A 25,490-nucleotide genomic window follows, 5' to 3' on the forward strand; every position below is an offset into this window, starting at 1 on the left:
TTCAAATAATGTGTTTTCAACAAGTATAAAAACAACCTTTTTCAACAATTGATAAGATTTTTTTCATGAGACTGAACAAATTAAAAAAAACGAATCAAGATAAATAAGAAAATTTAGTCTCAAGAATCATAAAACATCATTTGAGAAATTATTTAATTCTTTATATTTATAGACTGCATTTTTATTATATTATTATTTAATGGTCTAAGGCAGTGGTTTTCAAAGTGGTCCCTACCGACCCCTTGGGGGCGTTGAGAGCTTCCAGGGGGGCGGTGAGCTCAATGCTGAAATTTGGGGGGCGTTGGAAGGTCTCAGGGGGGCGGTGAGGTCGTTATAAACTTTTTCACGAATTACGAACAACTTAGATCTGATATATAGAAATGGAGGTGTTTTCTTTGTAACACCATCACGTATAAACGCTGGGTCGGATTGAAGTGAAATTTGGTATCCGAGGGTTTTTTGGGTTGGAGATGGTTTGTATAATAGTTTCAGAATCTCACTTTTTAAGGAAGGGGGTTCCCCATACAAAATCTTTTCTACATATCTTGTATATAAAAATGGAGGCGTTTTCTTTGTAACACCATCACGTATGAATGGTCGGTCGGAATGAAGTGAAATTTGGTATCCGAGAGTTTTTTGGGTTATTAATCACATTATAAGGTAAAACGAAGTTTACCGGGTCAGCTAGTTTATAATAAAAACGAGTAAATTCGATGCAAAAAATTAAATCACGTTACAAAACTGGACATCAGGTTGAAGACTAAAACATCTATGATTTCACAGAGCTGCAAGCAAATTTTGATCTCAGTATCTCAATGATTATTTTGAGATGTAAATGTAGGAACTAAAAGGTTTTTATTATATTGTCACTGAATTTGCATTCGCTCTACATGTTGATCTTGTTTGGTAAGATTATTTTGGGTTATATTGAAACAAGAATAATTTTAGATGGAAATGCTTGATTTTCTTTAAAATGTAGGTATTGCCTCAAAAAATCAGGTAATAACCTTCAAAAAATCTGTATAACAAGGTGTCATCTGTAATTTAGTGATGGATTTGTTTTTTGATAGAAAATATGTAAGAATGATTTCAGATTAGAGAATTTTCACTTAAAGTTCCTATTTGTTCATCTCTATTTCAATCAATTCAAAAAATCAATTGTGCCATTTACCATGGATAAACTTCCAATCTTTTCGGTTATCACTAACAAAGCCTGGATTCAGCTATTAGAATCTAATTTTAACTTTAGGACCCGTAAATGCTGCATAACTTTGAACAGGAGTCAAAGTCAAATATCAAGAAGTAATATTATCTTTTCGTTATTTGACCGGCTGGAAATTATTCAAATTGTATCCAATAATGCAATTTTGACTTATGCAAATTGATGGTGAATAGAAAATTTTATTACCGTAATTTGAGATGTATGTTTTGATATCAAAATAATTCATAAGTTCAAGTCTAGGAAAGGCCCTTGGAGTTAAAAAATTATAAGTTGAGGTTGCCAGTTTGCTCAGATATTTAATGAGAAAATCGACAATTATGACGGAAATTTTTTTTTCAAGTTTATTTTCTTGATTTTTTGTTTAGAAGTTCCTGGGTTTTGACAAAATTTGCCTGGATTTAACACGGGTTATTGGTCAACAATTTTAAAATCAAATGTCCGGATTTTGCCAGATTTTTAGATAAAATATCCCGGATTTGTCCGGCTCGGGAACGTGCTGGAAAAATTCTCGCAACCTTAGTATAAGTGCATAAAAACTTTTTTTGTGAAAACACGCTTTTAATTTGCTATGTTCGGTCATTTTCAATGCATGTTTCAAAAAATTGCATTTTTCTTCGAACGAAATAGTGTGTAAATTCTAAAAATCTGAAAAATCATGATATAAAGTTCGAAATATAAGAAACGTTTGACCATTTTTTAAAACTTATAATACCCCCTACACAACAAAAATTATTCAGGTCGAAAAACAAATTACGTGACATTTAATTTTTTGTGTATAACTTTTTTACAGGACATTTGCTGTAATAATAAATGAATCTTCGTTAACTTTTAAGGAAATCAATTTAAAATTGCAGATTTTGTTAATTACAGGTTGATTTATTTTAAAGGTTGCAGTTTCAGTGACACGTAATAGTCAAAAAAAAATTCTGTGTACATTTTTGACTCTCAATTTGAATTAGTTTTGAATCATGCCAAAAGCTAACGATTTTTAACGATCCAGATTTTCATTTTTTGATAGATTTTCTGAAAATTTGCCAAGGGGGGCGTTGAGTTTGAAAATTTAGCAAAAGGGGGCGGTGAGTGAAAAAAGTTTGAAAACCACTGGTCTAAGGTGTTCATTATAAAAGCTATGTTTGGCAAAGAGATATACATCTATAAAATAATACCTCATTCTCATATTGATTATGTAACTATTTAAAAACCTTTTTAAAAAATTATTTTAAAGTAATGTAACAAAATTAAAGCAAATTTATGAGAATCAATCATTCGAGAATGTAAAGGGTAATAGATTTCAAAATGAAGATAAAATTAACTAAAATTGAAAGTAAACAGTGTAGCCTTTCGCAATGAGATAACAAGTGAATAGAAAATCGCGTCCTTTGTCTTTCCTACATTTAGGGAAGGATTTATAAGATTTCCAAAATTCATGATAAAATATAAAATTGACTAATTCCTTCCATTATCCGTCGTTTCTTCAAGCATTTAAGCAAAAACAGGAAGATAATTAATAACTTTATTGTGATAGCGTTATCTTACAAAAAGCAACCTTATTTTCCAACCAATTTTTCTAATAAACGCTATTTACTTGTATCACCTTTTTTACAATTTTTTGCTTAAAATTGTTGAAATAATTTGATATTTTTAGTATTTAATCCTTAACCAATTCAATAGTAACCAAATCAAAAAATTTAATACAATTTTTCAAGCGTTTCAGTTCTTCTGTTTTGATTGAATAAAGTTGAATATTTGTTATTGGTTTGCGATAGATTTCAAAATTCGTTAAACACGTTTTCAACTAGTCAATCTTATCCATAAATTTACTAATTCTAGCTGAGAAACAAATCTTTTCAAAAAAATTCAAAATAAAGGCAGATGTATTTTAGGTTTCAGTAATGACAATAGTTTTGATCACACTAGTCAAAAGTGTCTCCCGATCCAATCCTTTAACCCAAACCTCCAAACCAAAATTCTTTTGCTAGGACGCAGAGGTGACCTCGGTCCTAAAGCACAAAACTGATCTTTCATCCTTTTCTACCTTTTCCAATCTATCAATTGACTACTAGGACGTGGCCGGCGCCGTTATTGATGTTCAAAGAGAGAGCATCAGGTTTGAACATTGTGAATGTGTAGCCAATCCCAGGTTCCATTCATTTGACCTTTGAACAAAACTGGTGTCCTCGGTCAATCACGGAGTAGCAACCATTGGCGATGTGGAACTAGTTCTACTGAGCCACGCCAGCGATCATGGAATTCGAAATGTTTTTATTTTCATATTGGTATTTTCCAGATTGAAAACATTTTGAAATAACTTAAACTTGTCTAGGTCAATTTATACGAAAGAAAAATGTTGATGATGCATTTCGGATTCAATGATTAAAGGTGGATGTGAGTAGTCAATCAAGCTAAGCTAAGCTAGCTAATCAAATGAAATCGTTTTAAAATGTTAAGCTTTATAAACAGTGCCGTTCATAATTGTATAAAAATTTCTAAGCACGCGCACTGTCATTTCGACTTTGAGCTTCCAGAACATTTTGCTCTGATCATGTTTTATGGTCAAATTTTCTGCGTAAGACGATCACTCTATAATGTTTATCACAAAATTTAAGTTTCCTAAAATTTGTGTGGGCTGAGATACAGTAATTCCACAAAAATCGGACTTTTTGGACTTTTACCATTCAAACTGAAATATTTCAGAAACTACGCTACAAGTTTTATTGAAATTTGGCAGAGTGATTGAAAAAACATCTAGTTAGCATGTCTGAAGTCTGAAGAACAGTTTTATCGATGGGATCTAAAGTTACGCGAGGTACAATATTTCAGGCATGAACCTAAAAATGCGACTTCTATAGAAATTTGGACGAATGTTTCCATAGAAAAATCATATTTTATGTTCAACTATCAGTAAATCTATTTCAATCAAAAACCCAAAACAATATCGTTAGATTCTGATTTTAAAACTCAAATGGATCATTTCATTCATTTTTATTTCTTTATTACTTTTGTCAGATATTTTTGACTGATTTGTGGATGGAATAAATGTTTTTCTCATGAATCGCCCAAAATTCTATAGGTTTAGGTTCATTCTCGAAATATTTTATCTCGCGTTACTTTTGATACCATCGATAAAATCGATAAAATACTTTAGACATGCTAACTGAATATTTCAACAATCGCTCTGCACAATTTCAATAAAAAGTTAAGCGTAGTTTCTGAAATATTGCAGTTTGAATGATAAAATTCCAGAAAGTCCGATTTTTGTGGAATTACTGTATCTCAGGCCACACAAATTTAAGAAAACTCAACTTTTTTGAAATAATAGTGTGATAGTTGATCTATCTTACGCAGAAAATTTGATCAAAACATATCATCAGAGTTAAAAGTTATGGAAGTTCAAAGTCGAAGTGACAGTGCGCGTGCTTCCAATTTCTATAAAATTATGAACGGTACTGTACATACTGTTTGGATGGATAAAATTTTGAAATTTACAAACGCGTGATGCAAATCAATTATGTTCCGGCATATGGAAATGAGATTTGAAAGGTGAATCTTTGATTTGCATTTTGATGCATTTTAACTCAGACTGGTAACTGACAGTGTTCGGCATCGCTAACTGAAATATTAGCGGCGCTAATTATATCGCTATCTCGGTCAAAGTTAGCGATCGCTAATTAAAACCGCTATATGTTGCGTTGAAGTTATCGATCTTTAATAAAGCGCTAATCGCTAATCGTTAGTAGAAAATTTTGAAAATGATAAGCAAAACACAAATTTTGCAGCCATCTTTAATTATAATATTGACTTGAAAAGTTGTTAAATGATATCAATAGGGGCAGTTTTCGTACTTATTTTGTTATATTTCTGTCCATATCAGTTGCGCTAGCCCACTTTTAGTTTTAGTTAGAGCAGCGGTCGGGGAACCGGGGTAAATTACCCCAAATGGGGTAAAAGTGAAATTCTTGGGGATAACAGTGAATATTTTGTGAGTGAAAAGTGTATATTTTCATTTTGCAATTTTATGAATTTGTTGGTGCGTAACATGAAAATGCTGAAAAAATTTCGATTTCGTTTTTTGCTCTTCGTCATGGGGTAATATCAACTTAAACAAAAATGTTTTGGGGTAATGATTCAAAAAGTTCCCCGACCCCTGAGTTAGAGTATTTGGTAGAAAGTAAAAGGAAAAAAAATTAATAAAAATTTTCAAAATATTCACCCGTTTATTTATTTTTTTTACATCAGTAAATGCAAAGCTAGGTAGATGTTTTGTTTTGTCCGAAATAGTTTTTCATCTTTTTTGACATTAATGCTCAAAAGATTGATTGACTTATTGACTTATTTTGTTCTGGAAATCTCAATTTTTCACAACTTTTTCATCTCTTTTATATTCGAAGAGGGCTTATGCTTAAGACATAAATTCAAATGAAAACAATTCAAAAAGACTCTTATTTCTATGATTCCAATGAAAATCGAGATCGAATAGCTTCTGAAATCAATTAACGAAAATTTATATACCTCATTGGATTCAAAATTTTAAATATGAAGGATGCCGAATTTATGATCTATAAGTCTATGGCCAAATTTAAACTTCAAAGAGGTAGCGTTCTTCAGTTAGCGGAACTAAAAATTAGCGTAACTTTCTTATCCGCTAACTGAAGAAAAATATAGCGGGAAAATTAATTCGCTAACCGAAAGTTAGCGGACTAATTAGCGATTAGCGGATTAGCGTTTTTGTGCCGGACACTGGTAACTGAATTATGAAAATATTCATTCACAAAATTTGGTGGTTGTTCGAAAAATATTTTTACACCAACAGTGTTGGAAAAGGGTAGTGAAAGCAATATAAAGTTTGTAGGTGCCATACTAGGTAAAGTTTATAATGGCATCGGAAAGTGTAAATCTATTGCTCGATTTATAAAATTTTCTATGAGAATCAAAAACATTGAAAAACTGTTCCAGGTTGTGACAGACTATGTCATCATCATTTTGTTACCATTAAATAATAACTTTATTACATTACAAAAAAAAATTGAATAAGTGTTGTGGTATACAAATGTTGTATCTAACCCTTCTGTTGATGATGCCCCGTTTGACGGTAACTCAAAAACTGTTCTACAGAGACTTTTTGTTTAAATATTATTTTCGGATTCAGCGCTAGATTTCACATTAAAAGTGATCTTCAGTTTACTTAGTTCAAAAATGCTGTTTAGGGTAATTAGCCTAGCAGGCAACTCCGTAATGATTGAACAAAGTCAATTAAGATTTAAAACTTACAAAAATATCTTGTGTCTGTGTAGGTGAGTTTTACCTGAAATATACGCTATTAGTAATCCGATTTCAGAGGATACAACGAACAAAACAATAAGAAAATGACGATTCAAGACCATCACAAAAGGACTTCAGTCTAGTGCATCTTTAAAAAAAACGTTTCTAACAGCAAACCACGGTGAGTAACAAGATTACACACGCGCTTGCTAACAGACTAACGAAGTAGATGAGTAAACCACCCCGCACGTACATATGTATATATTTATAAAACAATAAAACAATCCGTGTTGTGCTAATTTTAACCCACCTGTCTTGTGTCATCTATAGGCAACGGAATCGGCACATCTACGATAAAACTCATTCTTTCACGGCTGACTTGGCCGGTTGAGGGAGGCCGCGTCGGAATGATGCGTGCGCAAACGTGGTTCTCCGTTCCGTGGAGTGGTTTTTCCATCGCTTGCTCGAAGATCGCATCCTCGTGGGAGGATGCTGGGCTGGCTGAGTTCCCTTCCCGTCTCGTTGAGGATGATGGGAAAAAATGCCGCCGCTGAGCGACTTATGATTCGATGTTTTTCCACTCGCAGAACCACAGAACGGCACAAATGGAAACCCAACGCGGGACCTATCGTATAATGCCATGAAGGACGTTCCGCGCAGGCCCAGACCGCTTGCAGAAATATTCAATGAAAATCAACCAAAAAACGGTCCGCATGAGAAGAAACATTCAGTCTCGTTCGGATTCGATGAGTTTTCTGCCTCCGTTAAGGAACCGCATCGACACGCACACTTGGAAATTGCCTTTTTGGCGACGTTTTTCCGACTCAGTGGCCACTCAATACCAACTCACCGATGGTCGTTCCCGAGTTTAGTAGATCACCAACCTTGCTCCGGCATTTATGAAAACTTTGGCATATAGTGTGCTCCTAACAGTCGGTTCATTCGGTGTTCAGAACGGATTGATCCCAAGCTCTCTGCCGGTGGAAAGTGGTTGCTAGTTACTTCCTGGAAAAAAGGATTCAGTTTGGGGATTTTTGTGTGTGCATAACTCTCTGTATCTCTCTCTATTTTATTTGTTTTTTTTCTGTCTATCGATCGGATACGTGTCCTGTGGCAGGATAAAAAAAAAGTGAAACTGGTTTTGATTTTGACCAATTGAATTCAACAAGTGCTGATTGAAATAATTGAAAGTGTCTGTACGAGAACATAAAAAAACGATCTAACGAAAATGTCGTCCTCGGCCGTTACAACGAAAACCTCCAAGTATACTTATAAATCCACTGGCGGCGGAAGTGCCGATGTTAGCATCGAGTACAGCGCCGACCTTAGCGCCCTGTCCCGGCTGGAGGTAAGTTCCCTCTTACAGACAAGCCAACACTGTACACTTTAAGTCACATATTTTACAACTCACAGTCAGTTACATAACAACTCGATTAATCCTGCGAAACATTCCAAAGTCCCACGGTCTAGAACCAAAAAGCCATAATTCCCATCCAATCGCACCCGATCCCATTGCGTTCAAATGTCATCCCGTAGAGAGGGTTTCTTGCGAAATTGCTACCGTGTGTCGTCCGTGTCTTTGGTGTCGGTCGATGCATAGTTCTGATGTGCAGTCGGGAACAGCGCTAACTTTAGAACGATCCCGGTCGACAACACGGCCAAAAGCAAAGTGCAAATTCCATCCCACTTCTCGCTAACGTGCGGCTTCAATCGTGTGCCACCCCCGCCCTCCGATTGCCACCACACCATTTCAGTGCATATTGGTGCCCCAAGCTCATCTCATCGATCGTGCGGCGTGCGTCAAAGTGGAATTTTCAACCAAACAAACCCAGAAGCACATCCACATCCACTTAATATCACTTGCCATCAACCCGATCCCGATCCCGTTGTCATTATCAATGGCAACGACCATCGCCACGGATGTTGAACGCACCTGAAATAACTTCCTTGGTTTGGGTTTGGGACTCGAGGGGCGAAACACCCAGTTTTGTAATGCCTATTCAAAGTTTTTTTCTGCTACAAAGCAAATTTTTTTGGCTGAAAACCTGCAAAATTTTGCTGGTTTTTTCCCGCTGACTTTCCAGCAATTTAAATTGCTGAAAAAACAGCAAACGTTAATGCTGGTTTCCAGCAATTCAAATTGCTGGAAACCAGCTATTTCTTGCAGTACAACCTGCTGTATTAAGTATTAAATTTATATTTGATGAATTCAAAATTAATTTTGAATACTGGCTGTACAAATAATCAGCATTAAAAACAATTATTTTTCCCATTTTTCAATAAGGGATATATTTATTTCAAGAAACAATTTTTTTTCAATATTCTATAACACCGGCTCTAGGGGGGCAGCTTCGAGCCAAAGTCTTGATCATCCGCCACCTGTGAAAATAGTTTCGATTAGTTTTTTTTATGGAATATCTATCAGTCGAACAAAAACCCATACTTCTGGTTGCTAGAATATAGAGGAAAATAAAAATAATTAAATGATTCTAACCAAAATTTGAAAAATAGAGTTTACCTTGCATTTGCTTACGAAAACAAATAAACTCCAATTTGACAACTCGATTGCGGATTTCGCAGCAAACTAGATTAACTGCTGAAAAGTCCAGCAATTTGAAAACCGATTGCTGATTTCTCAGCGAAAATGACAAGAATACAACCAAATGCCGAAAAATCCAGCAATTAGAAAACCTATTGCTGGTTTCTAGCAAAAATTTGGATTGCTCAACGTTTCCAGCCATTTTTATTGCTGGAAATCGAGGCAAAATTTTCGTGTATATAATATCAAAACATAACAAATTGCTGTTTCAATATATAAATTCAGTTTCAATATTTCATAGCATTTTGCAAAACAAAATACGGTATTGATTATTTATCATCGTTTATAACATTTTGAGAGCAATGTTTGAAAGTTCCTTTAACTCAAATCTGAATACCTAGTCAAGCTTATTATGATTTTCAATAGATCCACACTTCAATTTGAAATCCTCGAGGAACATACACAAGAATCTTGTTAAACTTTCAATAGAAATGTTTCTACTAGGTTGGTAAACGGATCATTAGAACAACTACAAAATCAATATAAACACGTCTTATTTGCAGTTCTTGAATCTTGGATAAGGACTGTATACTTATTTTGTGAATAACTTTTGAATGCATAGTTGAAAATTGATGAAGTAAAGTGTAAATCTACCTAGTAATGCAATGTATACAAGTTAAAAATTGAAACGATCTTCCGGGTATATTTTATTACACTAAAATATGTTTAATATAAAATTAAAAAAAGTGCCAACTCACAAATTGCTGTTTGAAAAAGGGTTTTCTTCTCATTTATAAAGATGGAGATGACCTTAAAGTCGAGTTGGTAAAAAATGACAACAATAACATGTTTAGGGTAACTAAGCAGGACCGGATTAAAAGAAAGCAAAATTTGAAGTTACCCTGAGCTTCCAACTCTAACTGGCCTCGAGACAAATAAGCAGTATAGAATTCCCTTCGACGAGCCCAAGAACTGTTTAAAATTGAAAAAAAAAACACATTTTTCACCATTTCCACTGTCTGCAACATTGAAATTTTCTAATGAAATCTTAAAAAAAAAGAAAAAAAATTTTCATTGCATAGGTAGTTTATCATATTTCGCATCCTCTGCAATAGATTACTCATTTTTTTCAAATTGGCGTTCAGTTCGGCCTGGTCGAATACCGACCATTTGGTCTAGGAGGAATTATGTAAAAAAAATATTTTACCTTCTAGAAGTTTATAGAGTTTTCAAACTCCAAACGTGTTTTTTTTTTCTTGTAACAGTGATGTTGACGCATTCACCATAAATATAACTTATAACCGTAGTATCTTTTTTTTTCGTCCGTTGGATAGGTTTATTGAGATGTGTCACAAGGCTAGTTTGAAATAAGCCAGATTTGAGATTTATGAGACAACAACACTGGACCTCATCTGACTTAATTTCAAAAAGTTCCATGAGAGATAAATCTATTTGAAAGGGTATGAAAGTTTTTCATTCAAATTTACTTACGTGTATCTCGTAGAAGTTTTTTCAAGAAAATTTTAAAAATCTTCTTCGTTTTCTTTGAACATTCTTTTAACAGAGCTTAAAATCAGTTCAGTAATACAATATTTATGGAAATGTGTAGCAAGTATATCCAAATATTTAAGTTCCAATAACATGAAATTGAACAGCAGTTTTCGCATTCAATTATTTCTCAATAACATTGTAAACTGGTTTACTCAGCCTTTCATTGAGCATTGATGAAAAATAAAGAGCTTTAGTAAGTTCCCTTTAACAAACATGTCACTTGCGAACTTTCTATACTTTTATGATATGGGTATTAGACCGCTGCAATAAATAACTTTTTACTCGCATATGTTTTTTCGATGCATTTTTGTTCACCAAATATCAGGGTAAAATTTTAGATGATTTGGTTGATTCCTGAGTTAGCGCAACGCGTTTCAATTTTGTATGGAAGAAGAAACTTTTACAGTTTAAATCATCCAGAAAACTTAAAAAAGCTTGAAATAAAGTTGGTCTTAGATTTTTAGTTTTGACTATTCCCAAGCTTCATTTCTTACTAAAATGACAAATAGCTAAGCATTTCATGAAAAAAATTATAACCATTTCAAAATAAAAAATCTGAAACCATTGAAAAATATTTAAAAATGGCAGACTGGCGGTTACACAGCTTCCAAAAAATCAGTCTAAAACGCTGAAATTAAAAAAAAAAAATTTTTGTATAAAATCGCACATCTTTTCTGGGTTACAAGTTAGGTTTGTGCTTTGTTCACATGAACTTTACTGCATACATCAAGTAGTATTTTTCATCTCTGGCGATTTTTGAATGAAAAATTTGGTTTTCCCATACAAATTTCCATACAAAATCGTCACGCTAATTCAGGACTGGATGAATCGCTTCCAAAATTTTTATTGCTATTTCTGACAGCAAAAACAACCAAAATAAGCTATGGGAGATGTAAAAATTTAAGAATTTCATATTTCCATACAAAGCTTGCAGCGTTCTAAAGGGCATTCACGGCGATTGTTCTGAAATTTTGGCAAGAAAAAATCTTAAATACTTGAGTTTTTTAGATCTTGAATTATTGCTTCGAAAATTATCCAGCGTGTTTTATATTTAAAAAAGTTATGCCTGAAAATGACAAACTTTTAACGAATTCATAGAAACAACAAATTTACAGCTTCCACCAAATGGAGCAAAGCAAAAGGCGCAAATTATACCGTCCTCCCCATAACATTTGCATAGAAAAAAGAATCCCAATCTATGTTCTGCAACTCATCATCAAGTGCAATCCCCTCACAGCGTGCGTAACCATCACATACACCCGCCGCAACCACACGAACACTAATCACAGCACACTAATCAAAACACACAATAGAGTTAAGCCAGAAACCCGCTCGAGCGTGTGGAATTTCTGCAGGGTTCACAGAAGAAAAAGAAAAAAATGGCAAATCACGGACATGATTTGAAAGATCACAGTGTTCGAAGCGCGTGTGCAAAAGAATTTTAGAAACACAGAAAGGAAAACCGTTTGAAGAAAACTGCTATCATCATAGCGAAAATATGCACTCTGTAAGAGGTGAAAAAGAAAAACACAAGACGGCTAACATTAAAAGTACCCAGATGAGGGTCGTTAAAATAACGATTCTGGCGACAGTCAACCGAATCCAGCAATTTGACCAGTGAAATCATAAACCAAAAGAAATGGTCAGAAAAGTGGCGAGCCCTAAGATGTGCGAAACGGGTGGAGTTGGGGTTAAAAGTGACATAACATGTACAAATCGAATTAGTGAAGTAAAAACGTTTTGGCATCCTGACATGAGAGCGAATGTACCGTGAAAGTTATGGACTGTGCAGAATGGTGTCATTTAATGTTTTGTGTTTTTTTCGCGATGAAGTGGCGTTTTTTTTTTCAAAAGTTTACAATACAATATTAAACGAAAATCGCTTATCGAAGATTAAAACGAATCTCATCCTGTCTTCTTCCAGGATAAAATCCGTCTGCTGCAGGAGGATCTGGAATCGGAGCGTGGCCTGCGCTCGAGGGTAAGTGGATTAGTTTTGTTTACATAATTATTAAACATCAAGATAAAATAACTGTATCACCTATTATATTCTATGATAGAAGGGTATAACGAACACCCGGGGCGAAAAGAGCACCTTTCTGTTCTGTTGAAGTACCCACGCTTTTTTTCAAATAATTTTCATGGGTAACTGTTTTGTGGTTCCTACAGCAGATATCAATTTAAAAAAAAAATCGTTATCGCCTCTTCAAATCCAGAAAAGTTATATTTTTCCATCACATGGAAAGTTCATGTTTGATTTATCATCTTGATCTCTTATGTGAACATTGAAAAATAATGTACACATTGTTCTTCAAATTTCACTGTCGTTAAAGTTCTGGGTTTTAACTATAATTTATTCTATAAATGACTTTTTATTATAACTAGGGGCAAAAGGACACCATTAGGTGGGGAAAATGGGGCACCATATACCGTATAATCTATATTAAAATAGACTCAGTGGGCTTGTCATTTTGTTGGTGCACTTCACCAGTGCGTATTTTCAGTGATGATACTCAAAGAAAAAAAGGGAATTTCGGGTGTCAAAAGCATCCTTGGTCATGGTAAAACAAGATGCATCATCAACTTAAATTATGTAAATCAATGATTGAAACTGGGAGATGATACTGCTTATACGGCGTAGCTTATTTGATTATATGTATCATTTCATCCTCCTCTAAACCTGCCTTAGGCATTTGTACTGAATTCCGTTGTAAAAATGATTTCACTCCTTTTTATCCGCTGGAATATTAACGGATCTCCGGAAGGATCAAGCAAATTTGCAAACTAAAAATCGATTTAGCTAAAAAGTCCTAAGATCTACAAATTCGTATTCGAAGAATCGATCTATGCTATATTGATCCCGGGTTTTTTTTTTCTATTTTTCAAGGCGAGTGCTGTTCGAATTAAATCTTTATTTTAATTTTATCAATGAAAAGGTCAATCACCGTAATGTTTATTGTCACTTAATAATTCGGCCTTATCGGTGAAAAGTGATATCCTTTTAAGTAAGAACATCTTAAGATTACGAAATATGAAGCTCAAATAGTACACTGGATACATACATACAGAACATCTTAAGAATACGAAATTTTATACCCGGATAGAAAGTTCGAAGAAGTGAAAAATGATGAAAATGAATGCTTAGAATTTATTGAAAGCACTATCATCAGATAAGACACGAATGCCGCAGAGATGGTAAAGTGTCTCAAATAAATCAAAAAAACTATCATCAGATACCAAATGTATCTATCTGTATCTACCACTTCATAGTAGTTGGCCCGTGCCGAACAAAAATTTGGTATGTGATGATAATGCTTCTAATAAATTTTACCCGCTCATTTTCACCCTCTTTCATTTCTTCTAACTTTCTATCCGTCTATAGAGTTCCATAATCTTAAGATAAAAAGGACATCAATTTTCACCCATAAGGCCGATAAGTTAACGCGTCATTTCATGATATTTTTAATTTTTCTTGAAACAAAATTTCAATAGTTCGGAAAGATGAGTACATGAAGGGAAATGAAAATGAAAAAATATTATTTTCACATATTTCGTGTATTTACCCTAAATATTAATTGTTGCAAATTGGCAACAATATGAAATGGTTATATCTTTTTGTTCCTCACACAAGACAGTTAGGAATAAATGTTTACTCCTGGTTTATCTTGCACAAATCATAGTTTTAGCTCAAGTACCTATGTATGTTGGTTATCTACCATGGGTGCACGGATTCACCGCAGTTTCTGCCGGGGTTTATGCTTACATGCATTATTTAGATTAATTAAATCTTAGTTCTTTTAGAAATTGGACACTTTCTTTAGCTAATAGCTCGTTTACTAGTAGTCGGATATTCAAAATTTTGACAGCATTTTGCTGCCTGTGAAAGACCTATTTTTTTTCAAAATTATAAATTTACGCTTTTCTAAGATATTTACGAAGCAAGAGAAAAAGAAAAAAAAAATCCCAGTTTCCTTCAAAATCCATCATTATCATATTGATAGCTGACAAAACCGTTGATTATTCAAAGAATTTCTGTGTGTGAGTGGTGTAAAAGTATACAAACACTGTCAAAAATGTCCACAAAGTTCAAATCAAGCATTTGAATGAAACACATGATCGGCAACTACGATTAAGGGTCATCAGGGAAGTCAACCCAGCTAACATGAAATCGTAATAGAAATGATAATCCAAACCGATTAGTAACACATTTTCTATAACCGTCGTAAACAAGGTAGTATTGAGTGATTTTCTATCATTCATTTATAACAAGCTTTGCCCAAAAAAAGTTGAATCGAATAGCAGTTTAGTGAATTCGTAAATATCTCTCCAAAAAGTTGAGAATATGCTAATTCGACATTTTCGATTTGAGTGAACCGATTTACGATAAATGGGCTGTCTTCAATAGACACTCCATCCTGTCTGTTCCTTTGACCGGTTCGTAAAAAGAAAATCTCACCTAAAGAGCTATAGCGTGGATCATATCAACTGATGAGTTGGCATCGTGGTAGGATATCGAACAGCCAACTGGGAGCAGGACTGGAGTTAAAATCTCGGTCGAGGAATTTTTTTTCCGTTTTATTCAAATACTGCCCATATTTGATAAACGGTCTAATATGCCATGAACACCAATGCGAGAAAAACGCAAAACAAATGTTTTAACTATTTTTTTGTATCCTTATACTCAAAATAAAGTAGATTATTGTGCATAACAATCATTGTACACGCTGTTTTTTTTTAAACTCAAAATTAAGTACTTTTGGTTCAAAACAGCACTTCAGTGGCAGCACTCAACTTTGAGTTCGACTGGGCAATCGCAAAACTAAGTTCTGATAGGCATACTCAATACTAAGTTCGGCAGCCGAACTCGAATCTATCCCTTTTTTCGAGGGTAGCTTATTTTCAGGGAATTAAAGGATGATTAAAATTTGTTGTACCCGGATGTTGCTGTTCCGGTACATTGCATTGCAATAACAGAGCGGTGGAAAGTTTTGACACTCCCGGTCATAGAAAACTTCCGGATGTTACTTCCTACGGGAAGTAAACAACATCCGGAAGTTCTTCGGACACTCCAAGCCGCTCACCGTATGATGACAATGACGGACAGAATTTTACGCTGACACGGTGAACATGCATTCCTTCATAGTCTTCCGGTAATTGTTCCGGAACGACAAAATTTTGCGAAGTGTTCGTTGGTTGCTGTTCCGGTTCGAACTGAACTCGCTAAGTGCTTTCAGTCCAACAAAGAGAGTTCAATTTTCAGTTCATATGGTTGAACTAAGCTTTGCTCCCTCGCCGAAGGAAAAAAGGGATCAATTTTGAGTTCGCAGTTCGAACTCCGTTTTGAACCATCGCAAGGAGAAAAAAGGGTACTTAACTTTAAGTTCATAAGGCTATGATGATTTAGTATCCGGGCACTTTATTCCGGTGATAGCTACGTTAATAGAGCTCGGATATGCAAAACTTTAGTAGCGTTGTGTTGGTTATGAAAAGGATTATCTTGCCTATTTTTGACAGATTTTTAAGTTAACGTGTGTTTGAGATATTTACGATGCAAAAAGACATGGTAAAAATAAGTTTGCACAATCACCTCGGAAATTCTTCATTGTCGACTTGAAAAGTCATGAACTGTTGATTTTTCTAAATTTTTTTTGGCTCAAATGGTTAAGAAGTATAAGGAGCCACTTTAAGATGCTCACGAAGTTCAAACCAAGCATCGGAGTGGGACCCTTGATCTCAAATATGGGTAAAAAAAACTATGGTTATTGAGAATAACTAGAAGTAGACCGCTTAACTATGCAGTAAATCCATTTCCGGCTGGCAAAAAGTGTTGCCTGACTAGTAGACACCGAGTAAATAACTAATAATGAGCAGTTCCATGGATCACAATCTGTGCAACCGGTTTTTACGCAATGTGACAGATGTGTTCTGATGGACAAAGAAATTTATAATACAACCGAATTTAAGAGGTCAAATTATTCGAGATGCCTACTAATGAAAAGATTCGAACCAGATTCCAATTGGTTTTTCCAGGTGAATTTGTGTAAAATATCATGATTTTGAAAAGGTTTTGCTTTTGTGGTAAAAAAATAAATAAATACATGACTAAAAAAAGTGTGCAAAAATAAAAAAATTGATTTTTTGAAAAAGTTAGAATATTTCTTGAAATCATTGATACATTTTTTTATATTTTTACATTACATGTCATATTAACACCTTCATTTCATCCATAGAAACTTTTTCGATCAAATGAATAGTTTTTAAAATACACACGTTTGTAACTGCCCGGATACTAAATGATCATAGCCTTAGAATCGAACTATGTTTTGAACCTCGGTCGTACTTAATTTTGAGTTGAAATAAAGGAGCGTGTAGGTGTAAGACATAGGCGGTTGAGTTAAATTGCAAATTTTTATAAAGAATTTATGAAAAAAAAATTTCGGTCTCAGTAGCCCTCTTTATCAAATATACGTGAACAAAAGTTGACAAATAGCTCTGAATTTGCGTGACGTGCATACGTTTTCAAATATTGCTGCGGTTTGCATCTACAAAATGGCTTTAAATTATTAAAAAAACAATGGAAGCTCTAGTGGAAGCGAAAAGGAGGATGAAGTAGTAGCAGATGCTTTCCAGGGTATAAGAGGACGAAAAAGGAAGATGCTGCGTTGGAAATTGAACGAGTGAGACGCTTAAAGCATCCGGTGCTGCCTGGCTGCTCAAGCTGCCTTTTCGACTGCCATTCCAAAATTGATAAGGATTCGCGCTACCGGATCAATGAAGTTTATTGGGGGAAATCGCAGGCAGAACAAAAAGAATTTATTCGGGAATGTGTCCTCCCTGAAGAAATCAAACGGAAACGAAAGCAGTCCGACAGTAACAGGAAATCCTTTAGCTACCTATATCACAACAAGAAGGGATCAGAAAAACTTTCTATAAAAAGACACCGGTTGCTGCGAATGATAATTCAACACATCATGCACATTAGACAATTTATCAAATATATTAGACAAATTTTCTTTAGGGTTGTATGCCTTCATCAATGGGTTTTTTGAAAAATGAATAAAGTAGGGATATTATATAGAGTGTAAACTATCAAATGGCACAATTTTCACCATTTCTAAAAAAATAACATATTAGACCGTTTATCAAATATGGGCAGAATAACTTGAAATCGTTTATTTAGCTTTTTGTGGGTAAACCGTATGTTAACCGGCATCAGAAAAAAAATTCTATGTTTCCAACCGACGGCAAAACCACCAGCCGAGATGTGCTATGCGTATGTAGGGGAACTGGGTGTAAAATGCGCAGTCGGGACAAGATGCGCCACCATCAGTATTTCACTAAACAAACATTGTTCAACATTTCTAAAAACACCAGTTTGTTCTTTTACACTTTTATGCGTTTCTAAACATTTTTGGGCCTTCTTAGTTTTCTATATTTCGTAAGTTTGACGAAAAACGAAAACAATTTTTTTTGGGAGCTTTTCTTGAAATTTTTCAACTTTTCTCGTAAGGAATTACGACATCTATCAGCAAAACATTTACCTGGCATCTGTTCTAATGATGAACATTGGTCTTGACAATTATCGCAATGTCCGTTTAACTTTAAGCATGTTTCATATTTGTTTAAATTTATATGCTGTTTCCATCACAACAATTTAAAAGATATTTATATGTTGAATTGGAAAACAAAGCTTGAATAAAAACGAATACATTTAAATTTCCTACATTTAATATAAATTAAATTAACTATTCACCAGAACGTCAATATATCTGGCAGCACTGCGCGTAGCAATACATTTTTCCATCTGTTAAGTTAAAAAGAAGTGTTTTTATCAGGCAAACACTTTCGGAGGCCCTTGAATTAATAAACGCTTATTATTCGTTAAACGGCGCGTTTGGGTACACACATATGCGCTCTTTGCCCCAAACGAAATGAATATCATACTTGAGAAAGCCTTTCAAAATTCAACGATTAAGACGTATATAGGTAATTAGTATAAGTGTGCATGTTTGTATATTTCTGGTGAAGAATAGTCCCCTTTTCAAAACTATTGTCGAATTTACTGGATTGCATTCTTCATTTACGAGTAATGAAAGATTCTTCTTAACGTGGGCGTCTTACCCCCAGTTCCCCTATTTAAACCGCCCGGCTATTGAAAACAGTTTCTAGTTTCCCATTCACATCCCTTCCCCTTCGAAAACAAAAGAAGGATGAAAAAATACACCGGCTAATCGGCTAAATTGCTTCGAATATTTAATTCAAATAAAATAATAAACTCATCCTAAAAAACTTTAATTCTAGAGATTGATTTGATTAGGTCGTATTAACCACCTGACTTAGTTTTCTAATACATTTTCAATTCTGGTAACTCAGAGTTGTCTGAAAAGTTGTTATGCGATACAAGAATAGATGAGAAATATGCCAGGATACTCAATACAGGCCTAAATTTAGATGTTGTGGTGAAAACGTACTTACGACCTTTAGCAATACTTTTTTGGCGCATACGTCGTATTGCTAATTAATAAATTTTATCTTAAAACATGATTTGTTTTGTCCTAACCTTGCTTGAAATACTAAAGTTCTAACATGATATGATTCCTTTGGCGTATGACTCAATTAATTGCATGAAATTTGAGGAAACTCTTCAGCTGGTACTTTGTCAAGTATCTCGAGAAAGAGCAATTAAGAAAGAGTACTTACGTTTCAATCCCTGGAGTGTTGTCTGGATCCTCGCAGGTTATATATTCTCTACATAATGGGTGGGAGGGCCTTGTCCAACCCGAATAGCAATTCTCGATTCCCAGTTAAAGAACTAAACTTTCCATCATATGGCAATGCATTTACTACCAAAATGCATTAGGACACAAAAACCAAAACGATGAACTGTTGTTTGGCGTCCTTTTGCATCACGGCAATTCAATGTTGCAAAGTTTGTAGAAATCGGTACAATAGTTTCTGGGATATAAAGCGGCGTTCCCACTATTTTTCTCGATTGTTCTTAGTGTAACCAAAACACCTATGGTCCTTTCAGTGTTAAAAAAAACAAATGAGGCCCTTGGAGAGAAAAGGGTATAAGTGCATGAAAGCTTATTTCGAGAAAACAGGCTTTTAAGTTGTTGTGTCTGCCAACTTTCCATATATTTTTCGAAAATTTGTATTTATCTTTGGAACGTAAAAGTATGTAAATAAAATTCTAAAAATCTGAAAAAATCATCAAATATAGTTTGTAACATGAAGAATCTTTTGGCATCATTAACTCAATATCGACAATTTTGTCACTTATACCCCTTTGACTCTGAGGGCCTCAAATATTATCATTAAATGAAACGTTGGAAACGTAAAAAACCATACTATTTTCCATTTTAATTTTATCTCATATTATTAAGAAGTTATGGAGCAAATACAAAGGAGACCAAAATAACCATCACTCCCCTAATAATTTCACGTTTTTGTGATTTTTTCTTCAAACGTTCGTAATTGAATCAAGATTGAGAAAATTCTATTCGGAAAGTTTAAAGTACTTGGCAAAAAGAGTCAAATGATATACAAAACAGCTGATTTTTTTAAATCGTTCAAGCGCATTTACTGATTAGAACAAATCATTTCGAAGAAATCCTAATGCATTTTTTATTTTAAAAAACTGCTGACGTACTGTTAGACAAAAATTTTAAATTTTTAAAGATTGCTACAACTCATTAAGTAATGGCGAAATGAAATTTTAAAATCAATCGTAGTTTGAAAAACAAAAGGTGACTTATGATAATCTAAACGCACGTACTGCGTGAATCAGTAAGAAAATGTGGCAGACAATTCCACGCTGTTTTAAATAACAAATTTGAAATAACAGAGCTTGATAATTACATGTATGCATGCATAGGATACGCTGAAGATCTGACAGGTTATGCATAGCTCTGCTCGGTTTAAAGACTTGCAGCCAGGTGCAAATTACCATATGCCAAAGTTGAGAAGCTTTTTTGGCAATAGCTCTCCGTTTATAGCGGGGAACTAATTTGTCAAGCCTTGGCGACAACAGCCAAATTGAAAATAGGAAGGCATGGTTCGAAACTGATTCTATAAGGAAATGCTGTATGTATTTCGAATTGATTCTTTTTTCGATATTCCTGAGGACGGTTCCGTAATGGCTCATAATGTTCATCTTAAAAGTTAAATTAAGTCGTATGACAAGTCACACAATATCTACCATGTTCGGTAAGACATTTAAGTAATTACGTGTAAGAATTTGACAAAACCAAGAAATTCCAGTTTGTCATACATATTTATATGGGCGTCCAGTAAAACTGACATTCACTGATTTACGCAAAATGTGTCGCGTGCTGTCAGGTGCAATACACTAGAGGAGCATTGCGAAATTCCGTTCTCCGACAGAGATTGCCTCTGGGAAGATGGCACCGCTAACTGATACTAACGGCCAACCTGTCGTACTTTGTCAGAATCCGTGGGCGAACGGTTTGATTTCAACTCCGAAAAATCCACAGCCGCAATTCGTTTAGCTTTGCCGCGACGTCGACGACGATGTCGGCATCTTTAACCCCCCCTCCCTTCTTGTCCTTGTTTTTCTCGTTTTTAGTGAGCCAGTGCCTGCGTGTGGGCGTTGAAATATCGCATATTGCTCAGCAAACGTAAGAACGATCGAGAGATTCCGACATAGCTAACTTTATGTAATTTAGCAAAACGTGAATCATAAAAGTTATAAAATGTTTGCAAAACGTGTGCGATCTGTCGCCGTTGTTAAAATTGCAGATGAGAAAGAGAAACAGAAATGGCATCCAAATTTTGTAGTCCGATGGTCAGTTCCTGTCGGCATGATTTACGAGGATGCATCGGCTTTTCCTCGTTCCGCAATGGCGTCGACCCTTGAGCGAATGCCGTAAGGATAAACATTCAAGAATAAACATTTCCGATTCGAGTGCGAAAGAATAATATTGTTTCGAAAAGAAAAAGTGTCCCTATTTTTAAATATGCCACCCCATTCACAGAATGGATGGGCGGACGAGATTTTACCTCCGTCTAGGAAAGAAAATGCTTCTATGGCGGCAATTCGAGGCCCAACCATCGAGAAGACGTTCCTGGTTGTCGCCGAAAAAGCGAACAATTTTGGTTTATGAAACATGACCTAAAAATAGTCGAACTCGTCAAACGGTTTTCCCTAGAGAGGTGGACAACTAGTTAGGTGTTGGGCAGGTTTTTTTTTTGAAAATTTCGATGTGTTGGCGTGCGTAACCTAGATTACTTTACCCTCAATTAATCCCGCGTTCTTTTTCTGGGAAATGTTATGAATGACACATGGTCTGAGATGACATTTCATAATTGGTGAAATCCTACCTTACAGAAAATAATTTCAAGTATAGAGACATAGCGACGAGCTTGATACGCATTTTCTCATGAAAATAAATGTTTAATAAGCAACGTGCCAAAGTAAAAATGTTTAACTCGAAACGAAAAATGAATATTGCGATCTTCACCCCATAAACATCAATGCAAGACGGAAAACACACCCCACGGCGAGCGAATAATAAACATCTTGGCAATTTCGCAAGCAAACAACATCCGCCATAATATCGTTGAGTAGCTACGAAGTGCAACCCTTACATTCACTTGCGAGCTGAAGTGCATCCCGTTAACACCACCAATTCGATCCTGGCCGTTTCATCTCAGCCAAAGGCCAAAATTTTACCATTTTCCGCGAACAATTAAACCACATATCCACCCTTGGTGACCGTACAATGTCACAATGTTAGTCAACTTCAGTTCAACTGGATATTCTTTTCTCAGAAATTACTTTCAGTCGTCCGAAGCAGCGTCGCGCTACGGTGAGCGTCGTGTGCCAGCCTGGATACGAGCACCTCGAATTATTGGTTCAAAAGTCTGAAAACTCGATGCGCTACGGATTCAAAAATAGAATCTCGTGCGACTTGCGGCAAAGCTTGCCGTAAATGTGTGAAACCAAAAACCACTTGAAGTTAATTTTCTTCCCACCTGTAAGCCATAGGCGCGCATATTTCAATCTTTAAACCGGCGCCGCGCTTGTTTGCCCGCCCACACATACCCGGCCGATCCGTGATTTCCGTTGATAATTATTTTGCATGATTTATAATGCCCGGGACCACATGTCGATCCCGATGAGGTATATATTATGCAGTAAAATTAACTATTCGTTTGATTTTTATTTTAAGAAGTAAAACTGGAACCCATGGTTTAAGAAAATATTTGGTTGGTTCTAACAAATATAGTATACTGGATATCATATTTATTGTGTTGCCAAACTCTATGCCTAACCAAAACACTAAATAGTTTGTCCTTGACTTCTGCGGTTCGAGAAAAAAAACGCTATTTGATGGATTGATATTAATTTCTAATATAGGTATTATTCTTTTTTCTTATTTCGGATAAATCTAAAACATAAGCCATACCCAATTTGTTTTACCAGAATCAGCCATTTCCCAGAAAATGTTTCGCCAGAATTACCATTCCCCAGAAAATTGAATATATTCATCCAAATTAGAATTAGAATTAAAAATAGATTTGTTTACACAAAAAAAACGGTTTACGAAGTATTATTCATAACCAAAGAGTTCATCCGAGACGATCCGGGACGAGACGGCACAAAGCCACCGAAGCTCCCTAATCTGAGGTAGCAAAAAGTATTATTTGGTGTTTGGACTCTTTTGTAAATTTTGTAAATTTTGTAAATTTGAAAAAATTTGTATGAAAATTTCTATTTTAACTAATTTTAGATAAATTCAGATAAAAAATGGTTAAAAACAACTTATAATGTAGGCTGATTGGTGTTATTTTCGACCCTACTTTATTGGACTAATTGATAACTAAATGATAAATATTATCCGAACATTTCATGAAACTCAAGAGAAAAATGTGTGAAATGATTGATTATTCATATTTATTACTAAAAAAACAAAACCACTCGAATCATTTTCTGTTTCATCGAAACACATCAGTTTATGTTGAATTGAACTTTAAGCTTCTTGAAACCGTTCATGATCATTTTGTTAAAACTTGCTCCAAAAATCTCATTTTTATAACAACCGTTTCGGAACGGATCTTTCTCAAAATTTTTATCAAATATCCGGTCATGCCCGGGTAAAAACGGGCAATCTGGCAAGCTTAGGGTCAATAAGATTTAAAAAATGTTTGATTGATCCGGAAGCAAAAATGATTATTTTCGGCAATACGCTGTTTTCCCGTTAAAGGCGTTTTTTTTTCACCTCATAAGGACGATTAACAATCACATCCAAGTATCCATTTTACTGGTGCCACGTGAGTACAGTGGCAAAGAAAATGGGCGCCAAAACTTCCTACATAAATCATTAGCAAGCCTTGATTGCTTTTGGGCCTTTCTACTCTGGGTGGTTGGAATGATTTTTTTTCTTGGAAAATTGGTTGCCATGACTATTAGGTATTTGATACGGAAAAAAACTAAAAATTAATTATCAAATTCCACAAAAACATTTAGGAATCATCTCTCCGTTGTGTTTTCTTCGCGTGAAGGCGAATACAACAAAAAATTTGCATGAAAATCTAATGAACCCTGCAAGTGTTATTCATGATCGCACATATCTATGCCTCCATTTTTAAATATAAGAAGATTGCTTCCCCCAAACCGGAATTTTCGTCAACATCAGCGACGGCGACATCACTGACGACATTTCATATTGACCAGACATGTATCAAACTTCTTCCAAGTGTCGGAACCAACAAAACAAATTATTGCCGATTGCTGAGGTGTTTGATGATTTTTTTCTGCTTTTTGGAAAATGTCAGCTATTGCTCCAATTCATAAGTCTGGAAACGCTCATCGTGTTGAAAATTATCGACCAATATCCATTCTTTGCTGTTTCTCCAAAGTATTTGAAGTCCTGATGTACGAAAGATTGTATACTGCAGCTGTCCCGTTACTCACGGAGGTCCAGCACGGCTTTGTCAAGAAAAGGTCAACGTTGACAAATTTAATGTGCTATGCCAGCGAATTGCATACAGCCACATATAAGAAACTGCAAGTGGACTCTATATACATTGACTTCGCGAAGGCCTTCGATAAAGTTCCACACAGAATCGTCATAGAAAAACTTACTCGCTACGGCTTTTCTGTATGGGTTACCAAATGGTTGTCGTCGTACCTGCTTAATCGTCGAGGTTTTATCAACATTCGTGGTACTCACTCTATTGTGTTCAACATGCCATCAGGTGTACCGCAGGGCAGCCACTTAGGACCGCTTATCTTCGTGCTGTTTATAAACGATTTAGCAACATGCCTTCAATCACCGAAACTACTGTTTGCTGATGATTTGAAAATCTATCGAACCATAGATTCAATAGTGGATTGCGCTGCGCTTCAAGATGACATCGACAGATTACTGGCGTGGTGCAATATACATGGAATGGAAGTTAATGGCGGTAAGTGTAAGTGCATAAGCTTCTTCAGGAGTAGAGCCTCAATCGTTTACGACTACACTTTAAGCGGAAGCTCACTCGAAAGGGTAACCTCCATAAAAGATCTTGGGGTTACTTTTGATCAAAAGCTCACTTTTGCCCAGCATGTCGCGACGACTACAGCCAAAGGTTTCGCTTTGCTCGGTTTTCTTCGTCGGAATACGTCAAGTTTTGAAGACCCGTATGCATTGAAAACTTTATTCTGCTCGTTAGTACGCAGCGTCTTAGAATATGCTGTTCCTGTTTGGGCACCCTACCACTCCGTTCACAGCGACAGGATTGAAAGAATCCAGAAAAAATTTCTGCGGTACGCATTACGCCGTCTGCCCTGGCAAGATCCCGTACGGCTACCTCCTTAATCTGAGAGGTGTGGCCTACTATCAATGACGCCTTTGAGTCAAAGAAGAAACTATCTTCAACGAATGTTCATCTACGATATTTTAACCAACG

At 35.3% G+C, this 25,490-nt stretch overlaps 1 protein-coding gene across 1 annotated transcript in view; it reads left to right on the forward strand.

Moving 5' to 3' along the window:
- The first annotated feature begins 7,336 nt into the window (after window positions 1-7,336).
- The window catches only part of LOC129754292 (paramyosin, long form), a 63,779-nt gene continuing 45,625 nt past the window's right edge, over window positions 7,337-25,490 (forward strand). Inside the window, exons 1-2 of the mRNA XM_055750257.1 lie at window positions 7,337-7,829; window positions 12,496-12,552. Of these exons, the coding sequence (XP_055606232.1) occupies window positions 7,710-7,829; window positions 12,496-12,552 (177 nt within the window). The 5' untranslated portion in view covers window positions 7,337-7,709. The remainder of the gene's footprint in view (window positions 7,830-12,495; window positions 12,553-25,490) is intronic.

The sequence above is a fragment of the Uranotaenia lowii genome, chromosome 3, assembly GCF_029784155.1.
Source record: "Uranotaenia lowii strain MFRU-FL chromosome 3, ASM2978415v1, whole genome shotgun sequence".
Classification (NCBI taxonomy): domain Eukaryota; kingdom Metazoa; phylum Arthropoda; class Insecta; order Diptera; family Culicidae; genus Uranotaenia; species Uranotaenia lowii.